This window comes from Lytechinus pictus, chromosome 16 (assembly GCF_037042905.1).
Source record: "Lytechinus pictus isolate F3 Inbred chromosome 16, Lp3.0, whole genome shotgun sequence".
Taxonomy (NCBI): Eukaryota; Metazoa; Echinodermata; class Echinoidea; order Temnopleuroida; family Toxopneustidae; genus Lytechinus; species Lytechinus pictus.
The window spans coordinates 21,939,452-21,959,274 of NC_087260.1; the positions used below are offsets into that span (position 1 = coordinate 21,939,452).

Below are 19,823 nucleotides of genomic sequence, written 5' to 3' on the forward strand. Positions count from 1 at the left end.
TCCAAGTAGTTGGTCTACTTCTAAGATAGTCTAATACCACAAGGGCTAAACCCATTAGGTCTACTCTCAATTTGGTCTAATTGCCGTCTCGTTGACACTACACTTTCACATTTAGTCTGATAACTATTTGCTATTATTTCCTCCTCGTTTATTTTTTTTCTCTGACAAAAGAAAATTTGGTTCATGAACACTTCATTTAACCGTATACAGTAGACAAGATGGTGTTTGACAGACTGGATATTACACAAAATGAGTACAGATTAAGCGTAAATTAGACAAAATGGTAAATAGATCAAATGGTTATTAGAAGAACTGGGGGGTGTATCACAAAGATTTAAGTATGACTTAGAGTCGGACTTAAATTCCGAGTTGCGTACGGTATGAAAGTCTTGACCGCATTGGTCAGATCCTGTCATGAGGACGCGCACTATTACGTATCTATCAATGAGATCGCACGTTGTATATCATGTACGCGTCGGCATTTAAGTGCGACTTAAGTCATACTTAAATCTTTGTGAAACACCCCCCTGGTTGTAAAACTAGGACTAGACCATGTGGCATGAGACCAAACAGAGAGTAGACAACAGCAATTTACCAATACAACATCTCAGGAGGATAGATTAGAGGAGACACAAACTGCAATCTCATGTACTGAAGCTTATGGCCCGTATTCTGAAGTCAGGTTTAAGTTAAACTCAGGTTTAAAGTTGTGGTTTAAGTATGGACAGCCAAAAGTATCAAATTTTTTTATTAAGTTGTACGTTTCTTATGTTTGCTGTGCTCTTTCCTGATTCATCGATGGTGAAGACAATAATCTATATATACTCCCTAGACAATTATGAATGATTTGAGAGCCAAATGAGCTGAAATATTATATCCCTACTGTTAGTGATTTATGTAACAATTGGCTGTCCATACTTAAACCGCAACTTTAAACCTGAGTTTAAGTTAAACCCGACTTCAGAATACGGGCCACTGTGAATAAAGTTTACAGCAGGCTACATTTTAGAACTAGGAAAATCTTCAGTCATGATTAACTAAATACTATCATATCAGAAATCTAGTACAGAACTTAGCATACGTGTTATTTTCCTAATACTGTATAAGAGAAAATGTAAAAGCTAACATGTACTTATATCAATCAGAGCATTCATGAAATATTTTTAACAATCCTGGCTTCATGTGCAATCAATCAGAGCATTCATGAAATATTTTTAACAATCCTGGTTTCATGTGCAGGGATGGCAGTAAATAAAATTATTTTTTTGCCATGTTTGACATGCAAAACTAGCAAAAACAAAACCACCACAAAATCTACAGCTTATACAGAACATACTTCAGCCTGCTCTCTCTCTCCATGAACTGTTCTAATAGCTGACTCCAGAGGGCTCTCTTTACTCGTCTCCACCGGGGTACGTGTCGGGATGATGACCATGCTGTTGTTCCTCTGTATCTCCTTCTGGGCTCGGTAAAGCTGGTTCTCGGTGGACTCTAGCTGGCGCTGTAAGCTTTCCGTTGTTCGGTGATGATCATCCTGCAGCTGCCTCATTTGAACCTAATCATCGAACAAAAGAAAATCTGTGACAACAAGAACTAATAACCAGCCAAGCATGTAGCCAACATGTTATTCAGTCACTCAGTGAGCAGTCCAAAGTTTTAAATTTGTTGGGTGTTTCATAAAGCTGTTCCTAAGATAAGTGCGACTTTACGAAACACTGATGAACCTGTCTTAGGTGCTATATCAACATCAATATAGATTTGGTGTGTATCATTTACCACAAGAAAGGATCACCAGTCATTCATAAAGTTGCTCATAACTTTATACAAACAGCTTTACGGTTCACCAACCGGAATTTGTCCCGTTTCAATGGAGGTAGTCGGTTTCACCTCATACTTGCAGCAATTACCCTTACGACATCCTCCACTGTGCACGATGCAGTGCATTCTTAACCCAACTCCCCTTCTCTTCATTTCTTCTTTGGCCGTCTCCTCTTCATCGAACCCCCGATTCAATCCCAGAAGCCCTTTTTTACGCATGCCCATCATCCTTCCTCAGCACATGCCCATACCAACATTCCCCATGTGCCTTCACCAACCAGTCCACCATTCCTTCCAGACCCAACACCTTCATCAAGTCCTCTGTCTTCTTCCTATCCATCAACTTCACACCACACATCACTCTCAACTTTGCTCTCTCTCTCTCCTCCCCTAACTCCCCATCTCATTTTCACTCAAACACCATGCCTCACTACCCAAAAGCATCACCATTCCTATGCAACTCTTTAAAGGCGACCGCACACCCTACGATTGGTCTGCGACCCGATTTCAGAATAAAATGTAGTAGACTTTGATGCTAACATTGAGACTTGGAATATCTTACTGTGTAATGTTTTTAAATCATCGTACAAATACCTATGTTCAAATTTGTGACTATGCTATCATCCTTCTTAGAATAAAAGCGAATTTAATATCTAGTCGTAATTACGTCATAGCAGTCGTACGATTGGCCACGATTTGAAACTAATTTGGCCTTTACTCCGAAATAAAGGCTTGCAATCTTTCAAAATGGTTATATTAGTATTCTTTCAATTAATTTAAACCTCGAAGAAAATTATATGTTCCATTCACACTTTTAGAAAATGAGCAAAATGCGATTTGTTCCAAAATCGGATCGCGAACAGTCGTAAGGTGTGCGGTGGCCTTAATATGTACCATCTACTATAACATGATAGTTTACCTTAAATGATGAAGTCAAAGCCTCATTCTGTGCAGTTAATTCTTTGATGGATTCAGTGTGTTCTATGCTCCTACTGTGGCTCTCAATACGAAGCTTCTCTAACCTAATAAAGAAATTAAAATAAACAACTTAATCAATCAACATCATTAGAAAAAAGTCCTAATAATACTGGATAATTCTATAGAGTATAAAAGTGTGACATCAATTTTCTTTTTGTGTATTTTAGCATCTTCATCCCCATATTATGGTAAAGAATGTTGAAAAACATCCTCATACCAAAACTGACATAAATTGGTTCATAGTGGTCCAAGGTATGGTCAAATGAATACCTAATAAGATCATAGCGGTTTGAAACAATACAAATTTACACTGATTTCAATGGAGTTTTTCATACGGCCAAGATTTGGTATCATTAACTCTGCAATGCAAAAAAATGCTTTATACCACTATAGGGAAAGATTAATCATACTTGTTTATATAGCACCAACACATACTTCATCAGAAGTGCTATACAATAATGTAGCATAATTACCCTAGCTTCTAACATGCAGAGCAGCTGCATTTGATGGAATATATTCCTGCTAAATACCAATTCACCTCACTGGGGTTGAATGCAGCAATATGGACTACTTTCTTGCTGAAGGAAATTCAAATGGATCAGATAGTAGGTAATATGATTGATAAAGTTACCTATCTCTTCCTGCAGCTTCATTAGATTCCATATCCTGTATCATCTCACTGTGTCTCGCCAAAAGACGATCGTGTTCTCCTTGTAACAACTCATGTTCCGTCGTCAAGGCAACCATCTTATCTCCCGTCTCCTTCAGCTTGCTCCTCAGGGCTTGGATCATGTTTTCTGACTCCTCCTTCTCCCTCGCATCCATCGCCATGGTAACAGGATTGGTCTCCCTCGTCTTCTGCTGCTTGAGGACACTATGAACTCTGACCTGAGGTCGGGAGAGAGAGAAGAAAAGGGTTGTCTAGGTACAAGTGTCCTCTGGTTACGATATGGAAAATTTTTGTCAACTTTATTTGCAAGAATACAAAAATGTATAAAAATTAGAATCAGTAAGTACATCTAATTTTGGTCATATTTGAATAATAGCAATGCCTCTGGCAACCACCTATGATGAATGGAGTCATTAGAAAAAAAGGCGCTAGGTTTCACTAGGGCAAATCAGGTTAAGGCAAACAAAGTTCTTTAAACCTTTGTTTCATGGTTGACTTTCTTTTTAGTGTTGCTATACCAAAACAAATAATTGTATTTCATGTCTATCTGACAAAGGAATTTCAATTCCAGAAATTCTTTTCATTCACCAAAAAACCTAGGACACACTTTAAATGATTGTTACCTTATAGCTGTCAAACTCGGCCTGACATGCAGTGAGCTCACTGTGAGCTAGGTGGAGATCTTCCTGTAGCATGGTAGTCTTCTGTTCCAGACTCCGCACTGCCCTCATGTTTGCCTCGATGGATGTACGCATCTAAGAAACACAAACAGAGAAGCATTTGATTGCAATACTCATAACATCATTTCAATGAATGATAATCCAATTACAGACATCAGGACCCTGTTACATGAAGTTTTATGATTGATCGTAGGACCGATTTGTACGATTGGTTGCACTGATTACCGTGTGCAGAGCTGCCAAGTTGTATTTTGCATTTTCAGTATTCTTATCCCCCAAAATCAGTATTTTGACAAAAAAAATCAGTATTTTTACCGTGTGAGATAAATATGCAGACCTGCCAACCTCTGGGAATGAAAAACTGTATTCTGTGATAAAAAAACTGTATTTTCCCCCAAAAAAGTGTATTTCATAATAAAATGCTTGGCGCACTCGCTCATTGCGGCGCTCAAGCTGCATGCAAGCTAAAATGCGCACTGCTCTTGTAGATGAAAAAAACAAACATTAAATATGTGTATATCTTCACCCTGGTTTTAACAAAATGATTGAAAAAAAAAAAAGTTACCTGAAATTACATTGATCTAATAACCATATTTGTGTACGTTTTATGAAATAGAGACATATATAGAGATTATTTTTCTCAATAAATTACGATTTAGTAAAAAAAAAAACGTATTTTTCAAAGAAAAAACGTACTGCCGTATTTTGGTTGCAAAAACGTACTGGTTGGCAGGTCTGTGTGTGCAATCAATCATATCTATCAGCCCCATGATAAATCACTAAGCTTTATCATACAGGGCCAAGACAATTCTTTGAAGAATAACCTGATCATTGAGTTCCGATTCTCGGGGCCATCTTGTAATCATTAGCTTGTTCATTAAGATATTCCTTATAACTATAAGGCAGGATGAATTCCTTGCATGCACTGAGCACTGGTGATGGTAGCTCAAGCTAAAGCCGGGGTAATAATAGCAGCGCTTTGTATCCTCTGGCAAAAAGCGCTTTATAAATCCAGCTATTATTATTATTATAAAGAATAGCCTCTGCTCTCCCTCTTCCTCTCCATATCGGATAATAACTCGCTAACCAACTAACCAAGTGATAACTATTTAACTAACTGATGACTAAACTGATCTTTGAGTTTCTGATATTCCATCTTATATCCCATCTTGTAATCTTCGGCTAGTTGATTAAATAATTCCGCCTGACCATGAAGAACTATTTAACTAATCAATAACCAACCTGATTTTTGTGGCCAACTTGGCTTGTCCCATCTTGTAAGCTCCGGCTTGTTGATTTGATTAAGGTATTTCTTCTGACTCACTCTCATTCTTCCTGATATCACAAAACACTCAACCAACTAACTAACCAAATGATAACTATTTAACTAACCTGATCTTTGAGTTTCTGATTCTCAGCGGCCATCTTGGCTTGCTCCATCTTGTTATCTTCGGCTTGTTGATTGAGATATTCCACCTGACCATGGAGAGCAGCTTCCGCACTCCTCTGCTCACTCTCCGTCTTCTTGATATCAGAGAGCTCTTTCTTGGTCTTCATCAGCATCCCCTTCATCTTGTTAGCCCTCTCCTCCGCCTGCTCACGTTGATTACCGATGGCAGCTATGTATCAAGAGAAATAGGTAAGCTGTTAGAATGTAATGGCGATGATGTTGTTGTTGATAATGATGATGATGAAGATGATGATGGTGATGATGGTCATAGCGATGACGAGGAGGAGGATGGTGGTGATGATGATGATGGTGAGGGATGTTCCTTTCCTCTCTCCTCCGGCTGATCACATTGGTTATCGATCAAATTTTTGTATCAGGAAAAATAGGTAAACTAGTAGAAGAGGAGGACGATGGTTATTGTGAAGATGGTGATCTGATGATGATGATGTCAATGATGGATCTTCCTCTTCCCTCTCCTCTGCCTGGTCACATTGCATACCAACAGCAGCTATGCATAGGTGAACTATTCAGGTATTTCATAATACGTGCATGCAAGTTGCGCCCTTATGGTGACATCACTCATTCCCATTAGTCAGGCAATAAATTTCAAGAACATCATATCTTACTGATTTCATTCTGCATGGCATCCAGTCTCTTCTCTAGACTCTCTACTTCAGTATTGAGGTTAGCGATCTTCGTTTCTCTATCATCGATGGTTGCATTCAAACTAGACACGGTCTTCTCATAGTCTGCTATCTCTAGATCCATGAGATTGCTCTGGCTTGCTTCCTACAAAACAACAACAACAATTATTGAAATTATTTATTAATTCCTTTATTCAGATTTCATTGTGCAGAGGCATCCTTCAAAAATAACAGATACTGAACTATTTACTTCTTTTGTATTGACCTCAATATGTCTCTTGAAATATCTCTGAGTAGAAACCTGGAAAAAATTGAATGAAAAAGATAGATGCAAGAAAAGTTTTATCTTGATTGATAATACAGATGTGATATGCTATACCAGGTATAAATCTTCTGGGAGTTTCTTTGTGTACCTCTCAGTACATGCTCAGATTATTATTCACAAAATGGCTTATTGTAGTATTACGCTCAAAATAAACTTGTGGTCTAGTTGGTTCTGACCCTAGTCTTTCATATAGAAGGCCGTAATTCAAAATCCCGCCATGACATTATTTCCTACAGCAAGAAATTTATCCAAATTGTGCTACACTTGACCAAGGCTAGATGAATGGGGACCCAAAATGATTAATTCCTTGAATGATGAAATGAGATCTAAAGCTAAAGCCTTGGTAATAATAGTTGCATTTTGTATCCTCTCGAAAAGTATAAATCAAGCTATCATTATTATTATATACACTAGGATGTCATATTATGTTCTTACTTTAAGAGCTGCTTCTAGCTTCATTGTAGTGGTATCGTGAGTAGTCTTCTGCTGGTTTAATGACGACTCAAGGGTCAAGACTCTCTCATTTGCCTGCCAAAAAATGAAATGTGATCAATCACTGAATTTGTATGATAAAGAGTTCAAATGGCATATGTAACAAGAAAATACAAACATTAATAAGCCAGTGTGTATTTATCTGAATATCAAATCAAAATTTTTACAAAGAATCAACAAATTGGAAAATAATATAATATCCATTACAATTTTGTAAAACTGGAATATTAGATGATACTCCAATATTATTCAGATTATGAAATACTATTCAAATTCTAAAACTTTTTAAACTGCTTTAGACAGGCTTCAATTTTGTTTTTAATTTTTAATCAAATACAAATCAGTATAATGAGAATAGTTCTAACCTCCTTCAATTGTTCCTCCTTTTCAGCATTGTCTTTCCTCTCTGCATCCAGTTCCTCCTCTACCATAGTTGCTCGGCTCCTCATCTCGGCCACGCCCCTTTGTAATGTCTTCATCTCTTTATCCTGTGCATCTAATCTCTGGACCAACTCCTCCTTCAGCTGCTTGGTCTGAGTGCACTCCAGAGAAAGATTCTAAGAGGGTTAGGAAGAAGGAAACGATTTGAATTTACAGGTGTGGTTTCATATCACACTCAGCCACGCCCCTTTGTAATGCTTTCATTTCTTTATCCTAAACATCTAAAATCAGAACCAAATCTAGGCTTTCAACATTTTACTACTGGTAATCTTTGGTAACCTTTTTTTTTAAATTTGCCCCCCCCCCTCCTGGTAAAACCTCGTCTCTGTTACAATAAAAAAAAAAGGACATGTAATCAAATACCATCACATGGAAGGCAGTAGTGTGACTTAAATGATACCCTGCATGAAAAATCACACCCTCCCCCCCAAACACAAAAAAAAAGGAGAAAAGGAAAAAAAAGGATAAGTTTACTTACATTTAAATCCTGCTGTGTTTCTGTAATCTGCTTCTCCAATTCTTTTATCCTACAATCACACAAGTAAAACGAATAATAAAAAAATAAAATAGAATATCATTCATATTACTTAACAAGTATCATAATAAAAATGAATTCTCAACACTTTTTGTAATCATCAATCAACAATAAATAGTTAAAATGTTGTTGTATAAGAGTTGAAAAAAAATACACGTATCTCTGCCTTTATAAAAGACTGGATGAATATTAATTTTCATAAGCATTCCTTTCAGACACTTAGACTTAAATCCCGCAAGATCATAAGATAATCAAAACTTTTTTTTATACGATCAATATATCATGTAGTCCCATGCCTGCATGTCAGGGTATGCTACTCTCTTCAGAATAGAGTCAATTTTTTCTCAATAGGCCAGGGCGACTTACAACATCTTTAAACATAACCAATGTTGAAGGGCATTAAAATCAACCTTTCCCATTTTTTTCCCTCAATTTATTCCACAATTTAATCGCACAAACAAAACAGAAATGTTCATTCCTTGGACGGTTTGTGCGGCTAGGCTAAGGCCAGGAGGGTAATAGTTGCAATTAGCTTATTACATGCACTGCAGAGTTGATATAAGTATTTTATAAGTGGCATTCTTATGTTAACTTTATCTTTAATGCAATAAAAAGTGTTACCTCTCAGTTTTAGCTTCCAACTCATCTTGTCGCTTCTCGTACTCATTGTGAAGACTCTGTCATTATGAAAAAGAATTAAAAACATTAATTACTATCTGATTATTTAAAGGGGAATTGAACTCCACAGAGCTCTAGCATACAACAAATTCCCTGCCATAGGCCGAATTGAGTTATGATAGTCTTGCTTCAGATACAGTTTCATAAGACAATCAGGGGCCCGTCTTACAAAGAGTTGAGATTGATCTGAGCTATCGCAACTATGGAAAGCCAGCAACGTCAACATCTAAAATACATGTTTGTTAAAAATAATTACGAGAAATGATGTATATTCATACATTATCTGCTTTCTTGACAATTCAGTATGCTTCTTTTTGTTTTCAAAGGACATCAAACAAATCTCTGAAAGAGAAAAATATGACATTGTTTGATTTCCATAGACGGGGCCCAGAAATACATGTATATTGAGAAATTTGGTTTAAAACAGAATTGACAGCAAGTCCATCTTTAGTGCATCATGTACATTTTGAAATGACTTTGCACACCAGCTTCAGACCATTATAAGTATCTAATGTCATTTTTTTTCTTACCTATCTTTTTTTATATCATGTTTATGTAATAATGGTTGCATGTATTCATGGATTTTTCATGTATCTACAGATTTGACCAGCAAATACATCAAAATAGCTATCTTCACATAAAAAAAACTGAATGCAACTGTGACCCCAAATAATGGAATAGGATGCTGAATAAAGAAAAATGAAGATAAAATGAATGTCATACGCATTCATAAACAAAACAGAAGGTGAAGAAATAGATCATATTTCAAACCTGATAATTTTCCATGTGTTGATGACTTCCAGATAGCTTTGTTTCTAATGATTCGTATCGCCTACTCATAGCCTCTAGCTCAGACTGTGCTTGATCTTTTTCTTGTGACAATGCAACCATCTGATGAAGAAGAAGTGATAAATATTCAACTCACAGGGTGGAATTCAAACACTTGAACATGTGTTTAACCTCTAACTGAAAATTAATTTCCATGGATTGCTGACTTTTATCTTTCTTCTTCAATATTCATGGCAAAAATTATTTACCAAATAATTGATTAACATTCATTGTACAATCTTATCCTCCTATTAGTCTCATTTTCAAAACACAAACAAATTCTTTTAAAGACTTTTTTGGCAGGATCAAAATAATTTGTATTTGGTGAATGAAGTGACAACTGACTCCTTAAAATTGTGGTCTAAGATGACTGAGGATTAATTTCACCACTATTATCATAATACCAACCATTAACCTGTACAGGCCTGCAGAAGTATCATAATTTGGATCCCTGTTGTATTTGATCAAATTTCAACAACAACAATGGAGGTGCAGTGGCGGAGTGGTCTGAGGCGCTTGTTTGGAGACCAGAGGATCGGAGGTTCGATTCCGAACACAGCACTTATGCCCTTGAACAAGGCATTTTATCCACATTACTGTTTTATCTTACATCAAATAAATGAAAATGCTATATGCATTATGAATACCAATGTGTGTACTTGTTTTTAAAAAAATAAAATAAAAACATATAGAATGTAACTTTTCCAAAATTTCATATTTGCTTTTCGAAAGACATTTATTTCTAGAACCAAGAAAAAAAAAATCCCTTGGATGTAACCATGATTTGATTTAAGACTGTAGTCACAACACCGACTTCAAACTGACCAATAATACAGTGGTGCTAATAAGTTAGTGAATCCCACCAATCTAAGCACTCAGCACTCCTTCATGCCGAGTGTTGAATGTAGACAACTATACAATGTGCGGAGATCCAAGAGGAACAAACTTTGTTGAATGTAATATTTCATCACCCGACTTCACAATTGAATATCTAAAAGATGGCAGAACCAGAACACTTCAAAATATATTCATTTTCTGGTGGGGTATACTAACTTTTTAGCACCACTGAATGCCATATAAAACAACATAATGGCTTAGATTGGTCTGGAAGTGGTTCCGTTGGTGTGACCAAGGCATAAATCTTTTTGAATACCATGTATGGTAGGGGGTCCTAGAGCTACGTGGGTCCTAAAGCTACGCACCACTCATCGCGCATGCAATATCGATGGCAAAATGCGCACTCTGTGTGTGGAACTGTGTGACTGCACTGAAGAGTGACAAACGTTTCCTATTCAATTTTTCTAGAGGCTGAAATAAATCACTAAATGCAGAGAAAATCAGCTACTGTTTGGAATTTTGGAGTTATATTACTTTAATTTCATATTTTCTTATAATAATAAAATGTTTTAGAAATTGAGGCACAGGAAATACTATTTCTTTGCATGATAGATAGAGTGCGTTTTTAGGACCTCTTCTACATCGGGCGGTGAAATCAAGAGGTGTTTGGAAAACACTGCGGGATTTTCGTATTAGTGAGTTTTGTGATATTTTATTCTTGGTTAAGGATCTTTAGAATATTTACCACAAATCAGTGAAAGATAATCTGTTCAAATATTAAAATTGGCGTAGTTTTTATCGTTTATAAACAAAGTGCGTAGCTTTAGGTCCCCCCATCATACTTAGGGTTACTAAGTGTTGATTAAATGCAGCTTCAATCTCACCTGTTTCTTGCTGAGTTCAAGTTCCTTCTTAGCTTTCAGAGCAACCGCTTTCATCTTCTGCACCTTCTCTTCCGAATCCCTCACCGATTTCTTCAAAGATTCTGTATTCAGAAACAAATGATCGGGGTTCAAATCCCATCCTTGCCACCCTCCATCCAGATTTGAAATGGATACCACCATAGGATTTCAACATTAGTGTGATTAAAATAGCATGCAAGCATTTGTAAAATGGCACCTGGCTGTGATGCTCCCCTGTGAGTGGGGATGGTGTTTACATAAGTGGAAACAGAATTTGATCTAATGACAACAGGAATGCCAACATGTTAAAGAGAGATTCGAAATGCAGTATACAATGCTTTATGAATGTATTACTACAAGTTTGTAAAATCATAAAATTTATCAAATACAAGACACTTTCATTTACGTCCCTCACATGAAAATTTCCTTTGGGTATACACATTCATATAATCTAGTAATTAAGTGAAAGAGTTACATGCACTTTTAGGCGATTCACCAAAACTTGAAAAAAGGCTTAAAACCAAAAAATATCTTGTGCCTATAAGAATTTGGTAAAACTATTTTATAAACGTTTTGGTAGTCGTAATTGATTTTTAATCATTGTTATCATACTTCATTTGTATTTGTTTATATTTATGATGTATGTTTGATTTGTATTTGCTTATAATGTTGATAATGGAAATGGAAAAATAAACTTGAACTTGTGTCTCACAACAAGAATATTCTTGGAATGTTGAAGGAAGAATATTCTTCTCAAATGGATACATCTGCTATCAGGAATTTAAGTCGCAAGTCTTACCCATCTCTTGTTGGGTATCTTCACTGTGACTGGCTGATCTCTGAAGGGATTCCTCTTCTAACTGTCCTTTCTGAAAAGATAAAATAAATTTGAAGCACTTCTTTTAATTACACAGTACATATCTCTGTTACATTAGCACACAAGAAAAATGCACACCTTTTATTTATGGTAATTCTCAGTTTACCTTAGAACAGAGTTGAACTAGTCTCTGATTTGTAATCTGTTCAGGACATCATAACCTCACACTCACATTTTCTATTATACTCAGTTTATCTAAGAAATCACTTCAGCTGGTCTTTGAGTTCGGCAATGTTATCAGCACATCAACTTCTCACACTCGTATTTTCTATACATGTAGTTTACCTTTGCACCGAGTTCAGCTACAGTCTCTCTGAGTTGAGTCATCTGCTCAATGATTAATTTGAGATTCTCATTCTCAGTATCCATACAGTCAGGACATTTTAAACTATCTTTCACTCACATTATATCTTAGCACTGAGTTCAAAACTGCAGACTTTTGAGTTGGGTAATCTGCTCAGGACATCAACTACTCACACACATATTTTTTTATCATTTTCAGATTACCTTTGCATTGAGTTCAGCTACAGTTTCTCTGAGTTGAGTCATCTGCTCCATCACATCATCTTTCTGAGATCTTAACTCATCAACGGTCGATCTGAGACTCTCATTCTCAGCAATGTGTTCATCTAGTTTAGACTGGTAGAGAAAATGGAAGGAAAATATTTTTAGTAAATGTAGATCAAGCGATGATTTTAATTAAATTAAGAAGCTGGTTAAACTAAAATATACAGAGTGATTGAACAAAAAAAACATTTGACTGACAAATTAAAGTTGTCATCATGAACACATTTAGCTACTGTATTATATATGTCCTGAAAAAATGTTTTCTCCCAAATAATTTGATACCATTTTAATGTGGTATATACGTTTATGTTTGGATAATAATGTATTCTTTGATGTGATACAAAATTAGATTCATACCAAATTAAGGTACATTGTATGACTACAATGAGTGAATCTAGATGTCCATGAGGTTAAAATCCTACATGAATTAAATATTAGTTTCAAAACAGCCAGGAACATGTATCTGTATGAACATGAATTGTTTGAATTCCCATTCTCATATCCCTATGAAAACAAACCTGCATTGTTTGCATCTGACCAATCAGCTTCTGACGGGTGACCTCAAGGTCACTGACCTGACGACCGATGTCACTCTCCTTCTGTCCCAAGACCTCGTTCTGGTGCATGGCTGTTTCCAAGTCAGCATAGAGGGCGTTCTTCTCTGACAAGACATCCTCCAGTCTGGACTGAAGGCTAGCGTTGGTGTCTTGGAGTTGACTGGTGGTTTCATTCAGGGAACTTATTTTATCTGTTTGTGAGACAATATGATTTTCTTCATAAAATAGTTCTTGGTACAGATTTTAATATGAAATTTGAAATATTTCCTGATTTCAACAACAACATGAAAAAGGAATACTTTTTTGCAGCAAGTTTACTTGAAACTCATCTGTATCCATCTGTATTTAACAAAAAATATTGATAAAGTGTTTGATTTGAGATGGAATGCATCAACAATACCTTGAAGTTGTATTAGCAGTGTCTCCTTATCATTGTCTCCCTGCTCCCTGGAGCTCCTCAGCTCCTTGATCTGCTCCTGCAGCTCCTGGACCTTTGCCGTGCTTGCCTTCTTCAGTTTCTCAAAGTTTGTCGCATACTTCTCCTTGCTCCCTTCCAGCTCCTTGATCTTCTCCTCCAGAATCCTGCGCTCCTCCACAGCTCCCTGCTCCAGGTCCTTGAGTCCAGCTTCATGTGTCTCCTTCTCCTGCTCATGTAGCCCGATCTTCTCTTGAAGCTCCTTGACTTTCTCCTCCAGGATCCTGCGCTCCTCAACAGCTCCCTGCTCCAGGTCATGTAGACTTGCTTGGTGTGTCTCCTTCTCTTTCTCCTGTAGTGTCAGTTTATCTTGAAGTTCCTTCTTAGTGGAATTCATCTCTGTTTCAAGTTTAGCAATTGTAGCTTGGAGGTCCTCATTGTCCTTATGCGATTCTTGAATAGTTTGTTTACCTGAATGTCAAAGTATATAAACAGAGATGCCATAAAAATGTTTGTTACATGTTCATCAAAACAGATATTCAAATATCTTGTCTCTCAAATTCATGAGACATCTCAAAACTCAAAACATCTACGAGAAGTATAAAAGTTTTATCTAAAAAAAGTATAAGAGAGAACTTCTTTATTACAACCACTTGTTTATTCACATTTATCACATTTGCTACTCTCCACTCAGGTGTAGTAAATGGTACCTGGTAGGAAGGACTTCCTTGAATCCTCAAGGACCTGATCAACATAAACGTGCTAAAGCTAAAGCAATACTTGACTCTCGACCCTATTTCTCTTTCCCCTCCCCTTTCCCTTTTCTGTGCTGGACACATAACCGTCTTTTGTTTTTTCCCCCCCAGTTTTTAATATTCCCTTCTCTCCCCCTATTTATGTAGTCACTGCCCGCCACCTTTTCCTTGTTATTTAAACCTATTTTGCCGTTCTTCATATATGGTCAAGACTGTCCTACTTTACTTTTAATTACATACGATTAAGATTACTATAAATTTATCCCAAGGGATTTACCATTACAAGCTTTGCTTTTTATTAAGTCCCTCATTTTCATTTTCACATGCTAACTGTAATCTATAATTTGTCTAATTATCAAAATGTGGTTTGGAAAAAAAAGAATTATATATACTCCGACTATTTCCTACGAATTTGTTAATTAATTATTGAAGTATTCTTATGACACTTATTCTGTTATGTACATTCATACATATGTATATATGTTTATTATCAGAAAATGGAAGTGAAATAAACTAAACTGAACTGAAACTGAAGCAGGGGTAATACGTAGTTTGCACTACTAACAAACATTCTATTCAGTAATATATGAATATTGTATACTATATTATTGGTAGCAGTATTATTCACTCATTCATTTCTATTCTAGAACAATGAGGTTGTGACTTGAAAAACCCAATAACAAAATTCAACCACAAAATATGTTACGTTCTAACCTTGATCTAGCTCTTCCAGCAGTGCAGTAACTTTCTTTTCCATTTCTCCCTTCTCCTTCTCCAATTCAGCCATCTTGGATTCTAGCTCACTTGATCTGTCATTGTCTTCCTTGTTCTATCAAATAAATAAAGAGGGAATAGAGAAAGAACATTTACATTTGAATATTCAGATGATAATTATACTTTCTAGTTTGTCTACAGAAGTGATATGCATTTCAAAGATGTATTAACTATTAAATGTACTTTCCAGTAGTAGTGCAGTTCGGTTCCTAGCAGTCAAAATAATTTAATAATACAGTAGTCTCTGCATAAATCAACCTTCAATTGATCAAGTAATCACCTACTTCAAAGCATTATTTTAGACCAGAAGTTGAATTTTGCCACTGTGATCCAAACATATTTGACCAAGGCAGATTTATCTGAAGTTAAGGGCTTTATTTTCACAGGAATTTTATTTTCTTTACTACCAGAAATATAATTTTTTGAAGTTTGCACAATGTAGAATTATTCACTTTAATGAAATAAAATGCATTTGATTGAGACTTGAACTCACCGAAGAGCTCTGGTCATTTTGAAGTGTCTCCAGTTGTTGTTGGTATTCTGAGCTCTGCTGCATGCTTTCAAGATGAGCCTGCCTGATCAACATTAATTGTTCCTTCACTACTTCCATCTCCGCTTTCAACTCCTTTATCTCATCTTCCCTCTTTTGCCCATCCTCTTTTTCTGTTCTCAGAGCGGCCCTTAGTTCTTCTTCTTTCCGACACATCTCTTCTATCTTCTCGTTGTCTCCTTTCATCATCGTCTCTCTTACTTCTGCAAGTTCCTTTTCAAGATTCTCCACCAACTGTGCCTTCTTCCCTTCCTCCTCCCTTGAGGACTCTAAGGCACTCTCAAGTTCTTTCTTCGACCTCACCAATTCTTCCTCTGCTCTTTGTGCCGCAACTTCCAGCTTCTCCTTCAAACTTTCCACTTCTTCATCTTTTCTTGCGACATCCTCTTCCATTTTCTTGATGATTTCCTCCAGATCTTCCGTGGCCTTGGTGAGTTCCTCCATCTTGCTCTCATCACTTGTCATACCTTCCTTGGCAATCTTTAGTTCTTCCTTCATTCTCTCATTATCTTCTCTGGCAGTGTCAAGAGCCTCTTGAAGAGAACCCTCTTTCTTGGTCATTTCTTCTTCTTTCTTCAATTTCTCTTCCTGTAATTTCTCAAGTTGTAGCTCTTTCTCTCCAACAGACCTTTTGATATCTTCAAGTTCAGCTTCTCTTGCAGAGGACTCCTTCTGAAGACACCCATAACTATCCTCCAGCTCTTGAAGATTCTTTTTAAGACTGTTCTTCTCTTCTGTGGTGTCATCAAGTTGTTTCTGGAGGACCTCATTCAGATCTGTCTGCCCTGACTTCAAAGACTCAAGTTCTTCAGATAGTCGGGCTCTTTCCTCTGCAGTCTCTCTCATGCTAACTGACAACCTAGAATTGTCTCCAGACAAACTCTCTACTTCGGTTTTCAAGCTGTCTTTTTCTGCTTCAAGCTCGGTAAGTTGCCCTTTTAGAGTATTCAGCTCTTCCACCTGCACTCTGAGACATGACATGTCCTCTTCGTATGCTTCTATCTTCTTCTGCTCTTGCTCCTTCTCTTCCTCCCATTCATGAACTTTCTCCTCCAAGACACTCGCCTTCGCATTTGCCTCATCCTTGGTTACAATAAGATTCTCCTTTTCTTGGAGCAGTTTGGCAAGGTCTTCATTCATTGTCTTCAGCTCTTCCCGCAACTGTTGAGCAAAGCCGGATGCATCCTCTGAGGTCTTTGTCAGGGTCTCAAGGCGTGTCTTATAACCCTCTTCCGCATCCCTAAGTTGTTTCTGAAGACTCTCCACCTGTTCTTGTAGCTCAACCCCAGCCTTCATCATGACCTGCTTCTCCTCCTCAATAATCTTCAATCGCTCTTCCATCTCCTCGCCAGCCTTTCTTGAGACATCCTCCAGTTCCTTCTCCTGGACGACACTCTTCAGCTCAGACTTCAAACCCTCAATCTCCTGCAATGAGGTCTTCTGCTCTTCCTGGAGACAAGAGATCCTCTGGCTGAGTTCATTCTTCTCTGAGATGACTTCATCTAACTGCCTCTTCGTCTCGTCACCCTTGCTTGACTCTGATGACATTGATTGCTTCAAGGCTTTGAGAGATTCTATCGTCTGATCACGCGCTTCAGTCAGGACTTCCAGTTGCTCTTTCAGACTCTGTCAACAAAAAGCACAAAACAAATGTCAGAAGATGTAAGAAAATACAAATGCAATAGATAAGTGTTGGTATTTTTTTACCTGTCTACTTAGAAAAACATGAATGCTTGTGAGTAGGAACCAGAGGACCAATAACTTTAGTTCCTCTCCAGTTTGACCTGCCCTATTGTGCAATAACGTCAAAATGATTAAACAATTTTAGCATACATACAGGGCAAACTGCACAAGCCTTGTGTATGTGAATAATGGAAGTAAATATTGATTACTTGATTATTGAATTTAGATCACTCAAAAAACATGCAAGCGTTTCACGAACCATCTTGCCAGTGATTTTCACTGACAAATTTGCTCTGAGCCAATCAGATACAAGAATTTTAGTAGCTTATAACAATAGTCAATGAAAATTTGTTTCATGAAATGCTTCCCGGGTCTGTGGATTAACTAACCTTATTCTCCTTCATGATTGCTTGTTGATCTTCTTGTAAGCATTGGAATGTTGTTCTCATCGTTTCTTCTTTCATCTGCATACATTGCATCTCCTCCTCGAAACCCTGATATACCATACATACAAATAAGTTCAATAAATGCACACACATAAATTTAATGGGTAATGTTCTCATAAATAACCCTAGGTTTAACCCAAGACTAAACAAGGTTTCAAGTTTACAATTCCATGGAACAGTAGATTTCACATTCTATATATTACATTTTTGTGAAAAAAATACATAATAATCACACTTTATACTTTAACATAAAGCCTCTACACCTACATTATCAGAAGTCTCTATATCTATAATGCAGCATAATTACCCTGGCTTTAGCAGAGCAGTTGTTACGTGCACTTCTTATCCAGGCAGAATATGGATAAATTTCATGCTGAAAGAAATTGACGCTTGGATTAGGATTGGAACCTATGACCCTCTGATTAAGAGACGGGAGTCATTACCACTACACCATGAGGGCTTCCATTGTACTTACTTGTACAGTGTAGTACCAAAAGCCAAAAGACAATGTATCAACGATTCAATGTATACTGATATGATATTTTTCCATCAATTTCTTAGCAAATATTTTTGGATAGCTACTTGTATCCCTGCATGAACACAATAAACTGAACTCGGGTCGATGAGTAGGTCACAACAAGCATCCCATAAAAGAGTGGTATGAAAATACCACCCATCTATCTAGAAAGTTTAAGCTGTTAGCCGGGGGGAAATACAAATAGACTTGTGACCTCTCTCCACCTCCCCAATTAATGAAAGTTGCAATACTGAAGGTCTCCCATAAAACTGCTATCGAGTTCAATTCAATACTGTATATGATTTGGAATGAATAAAAGTAAGGAAAATGTTCAGAATAGAGTCAAGTATGTACATGTATAAGCAGATCAATACATTCAGGAAGAGGTAAATGAAATCAAATATTACCTTTATCTTGGTGTTGGCTTTGTCTAGTTCAGCTACAGCAGCCTTATGTTGTTGCTCAGCTGAGCTCCTCTGATCAGACGCTGCATTCAAAGCCTCCTGCAAAGTCTGCAGAAGAAAAAAAAAATAGAATTCATCAACTTTCTAGCCACTCTCCATCCAAATGTACAAGTACATGTAAATACATGTAGGTTTCAGTAGAAAGGAAATAACATCATCATCACCATCATCATCATCATAACCATCATCACATCATCATCATCAACAATATCACTATTATTATCATCACCATCATCGCAATCATCATCACCATCATTGTCATCATCATCATCATCACCACCACCATCATCATCATCACTATCATCATCATTACCACGACCATCATCATCATCATAACCATCATCACATCATCATCATCAACAATATCACTATTATTATCATCGCAATCATCATCATCACCATCACCTTCATCATCATCATCACCATCACCATCATCAACAACAATATCACTGTTATTATCATCATCATTATCACCATCCTTACCACCACCACCACCACCACCACCACCACCAGCACCATCATCATCATCGTCATCGTCACCATCATCATCATACTTACCTCCTGTACTTCTGCTGCCTGAGCTAGCTGTTGTTGGACTGCGTTGTAAGCGGCTTGCACTCCTTCATTCTCTTCTCTCAATTCTTTCAGTTCATCCTCCATCTTTCCAGTGCTGTCTAACGACGCTGCTGCAGCGGAGCTTTTCTTCTCACTCTGCAGCTCAGCGTTCTTCTTGGACAACTCTATGATGAAAAAGGTCAACTACAGAAATAAGTCAAAGAACAATTCAGATCTTGTGCAATTCAAATACTGTATCACAAAAACATGGATCATTCAGCCTGCATGTAAAATATTGCATGGATTATAATGCCTGTTTGGAGAAAAAAATGCATTTAACAAGTTGCAGTACAATATTAACATCAATATTAACAGGATTGAAAGC

At 37.0% G+C, this 19,823-nt stretch overlaps 1 protein-coding gene across 1 annotated transcript in view; it reads right to left on the bottom strand.

The window, feature by feature from the left end:
- Positions 1–19,823, bottom strand: part of LOC129278662 (GRIP and coiled-coil domain-containing protein 2-like) — a 35,808-nt gene that overhangs the window by 6,582 nt on the left and 9,403 nt on the right. The window contains exons 4-24 of the mRNA XM_064111721.1: positions 19,442–19,623; positions 18,827–18,931; positions 17,846–17,950; positions 15,717–17,399; positions 15,164–15,278; positions 13,680–14,165; positions 13,241–13,470; positions 12,663–12,794; positions 12,078–12,147; positions 11,261–11,361; positions 9,483–9,602; positions 8,655–8,710; positions 7,977–8,025; positions 7,423–7,614; positions 7,001–7,093; positions 6,223–6,385; positions 5,539–5,765; positions 4,090–4,221; positions 3,428–3,684; positions 2,738–2,840; positions 1,337–1,555 (exon numbers count right to left, since the gene is read on the bottom strand). Of these exons, the coding sequence (XP_063967791.1) occupies positions 1,337–1,555; positions 2,738–2,840; positions 3,428–3,684; positions 4,090–4,221; positions 5,539–5,765; positions 6,223–6,385; positions 7,001–7,093; positions 7,423–7,614; positions 7,977–8,025; positions 8,655–8,710; positions 9,483–9,602; positions 11,261–11,361; positions 12,078–12,147; positions 12,663–12,794; positions 13,241–13,470; positions 13,680–14,165; positions 15,164–15,278; positions 15,717–17,399; positions 17,846–17,950; positions 18,827–18,931; positions 19,442–19,623 (4,820 nt within the window). The remainder of the gene's footprint in view (positions 1–1,336; positions 1,556–2,737; positions 2,841–3,427; positions 3,685–4,089; positions 4,222–5,538; positions 5,766–6,222; positions 6,386–7,000; positions 7,094–7,422; positions 7,615–7,976; positions 8,026–8,654; positions 8,711–9,482; positions 9,603–11,260; positions 11,362–12,077; positions 12,148–12,662; positions 12,795–13,240; positions 13,471–13,679; positions 14,166–15,163; positions 15,279–15,716; positions 17,400–17,845; positions 17,951–18,826; positions 18,932–19,441; positions 19,624–19,823) is intronic.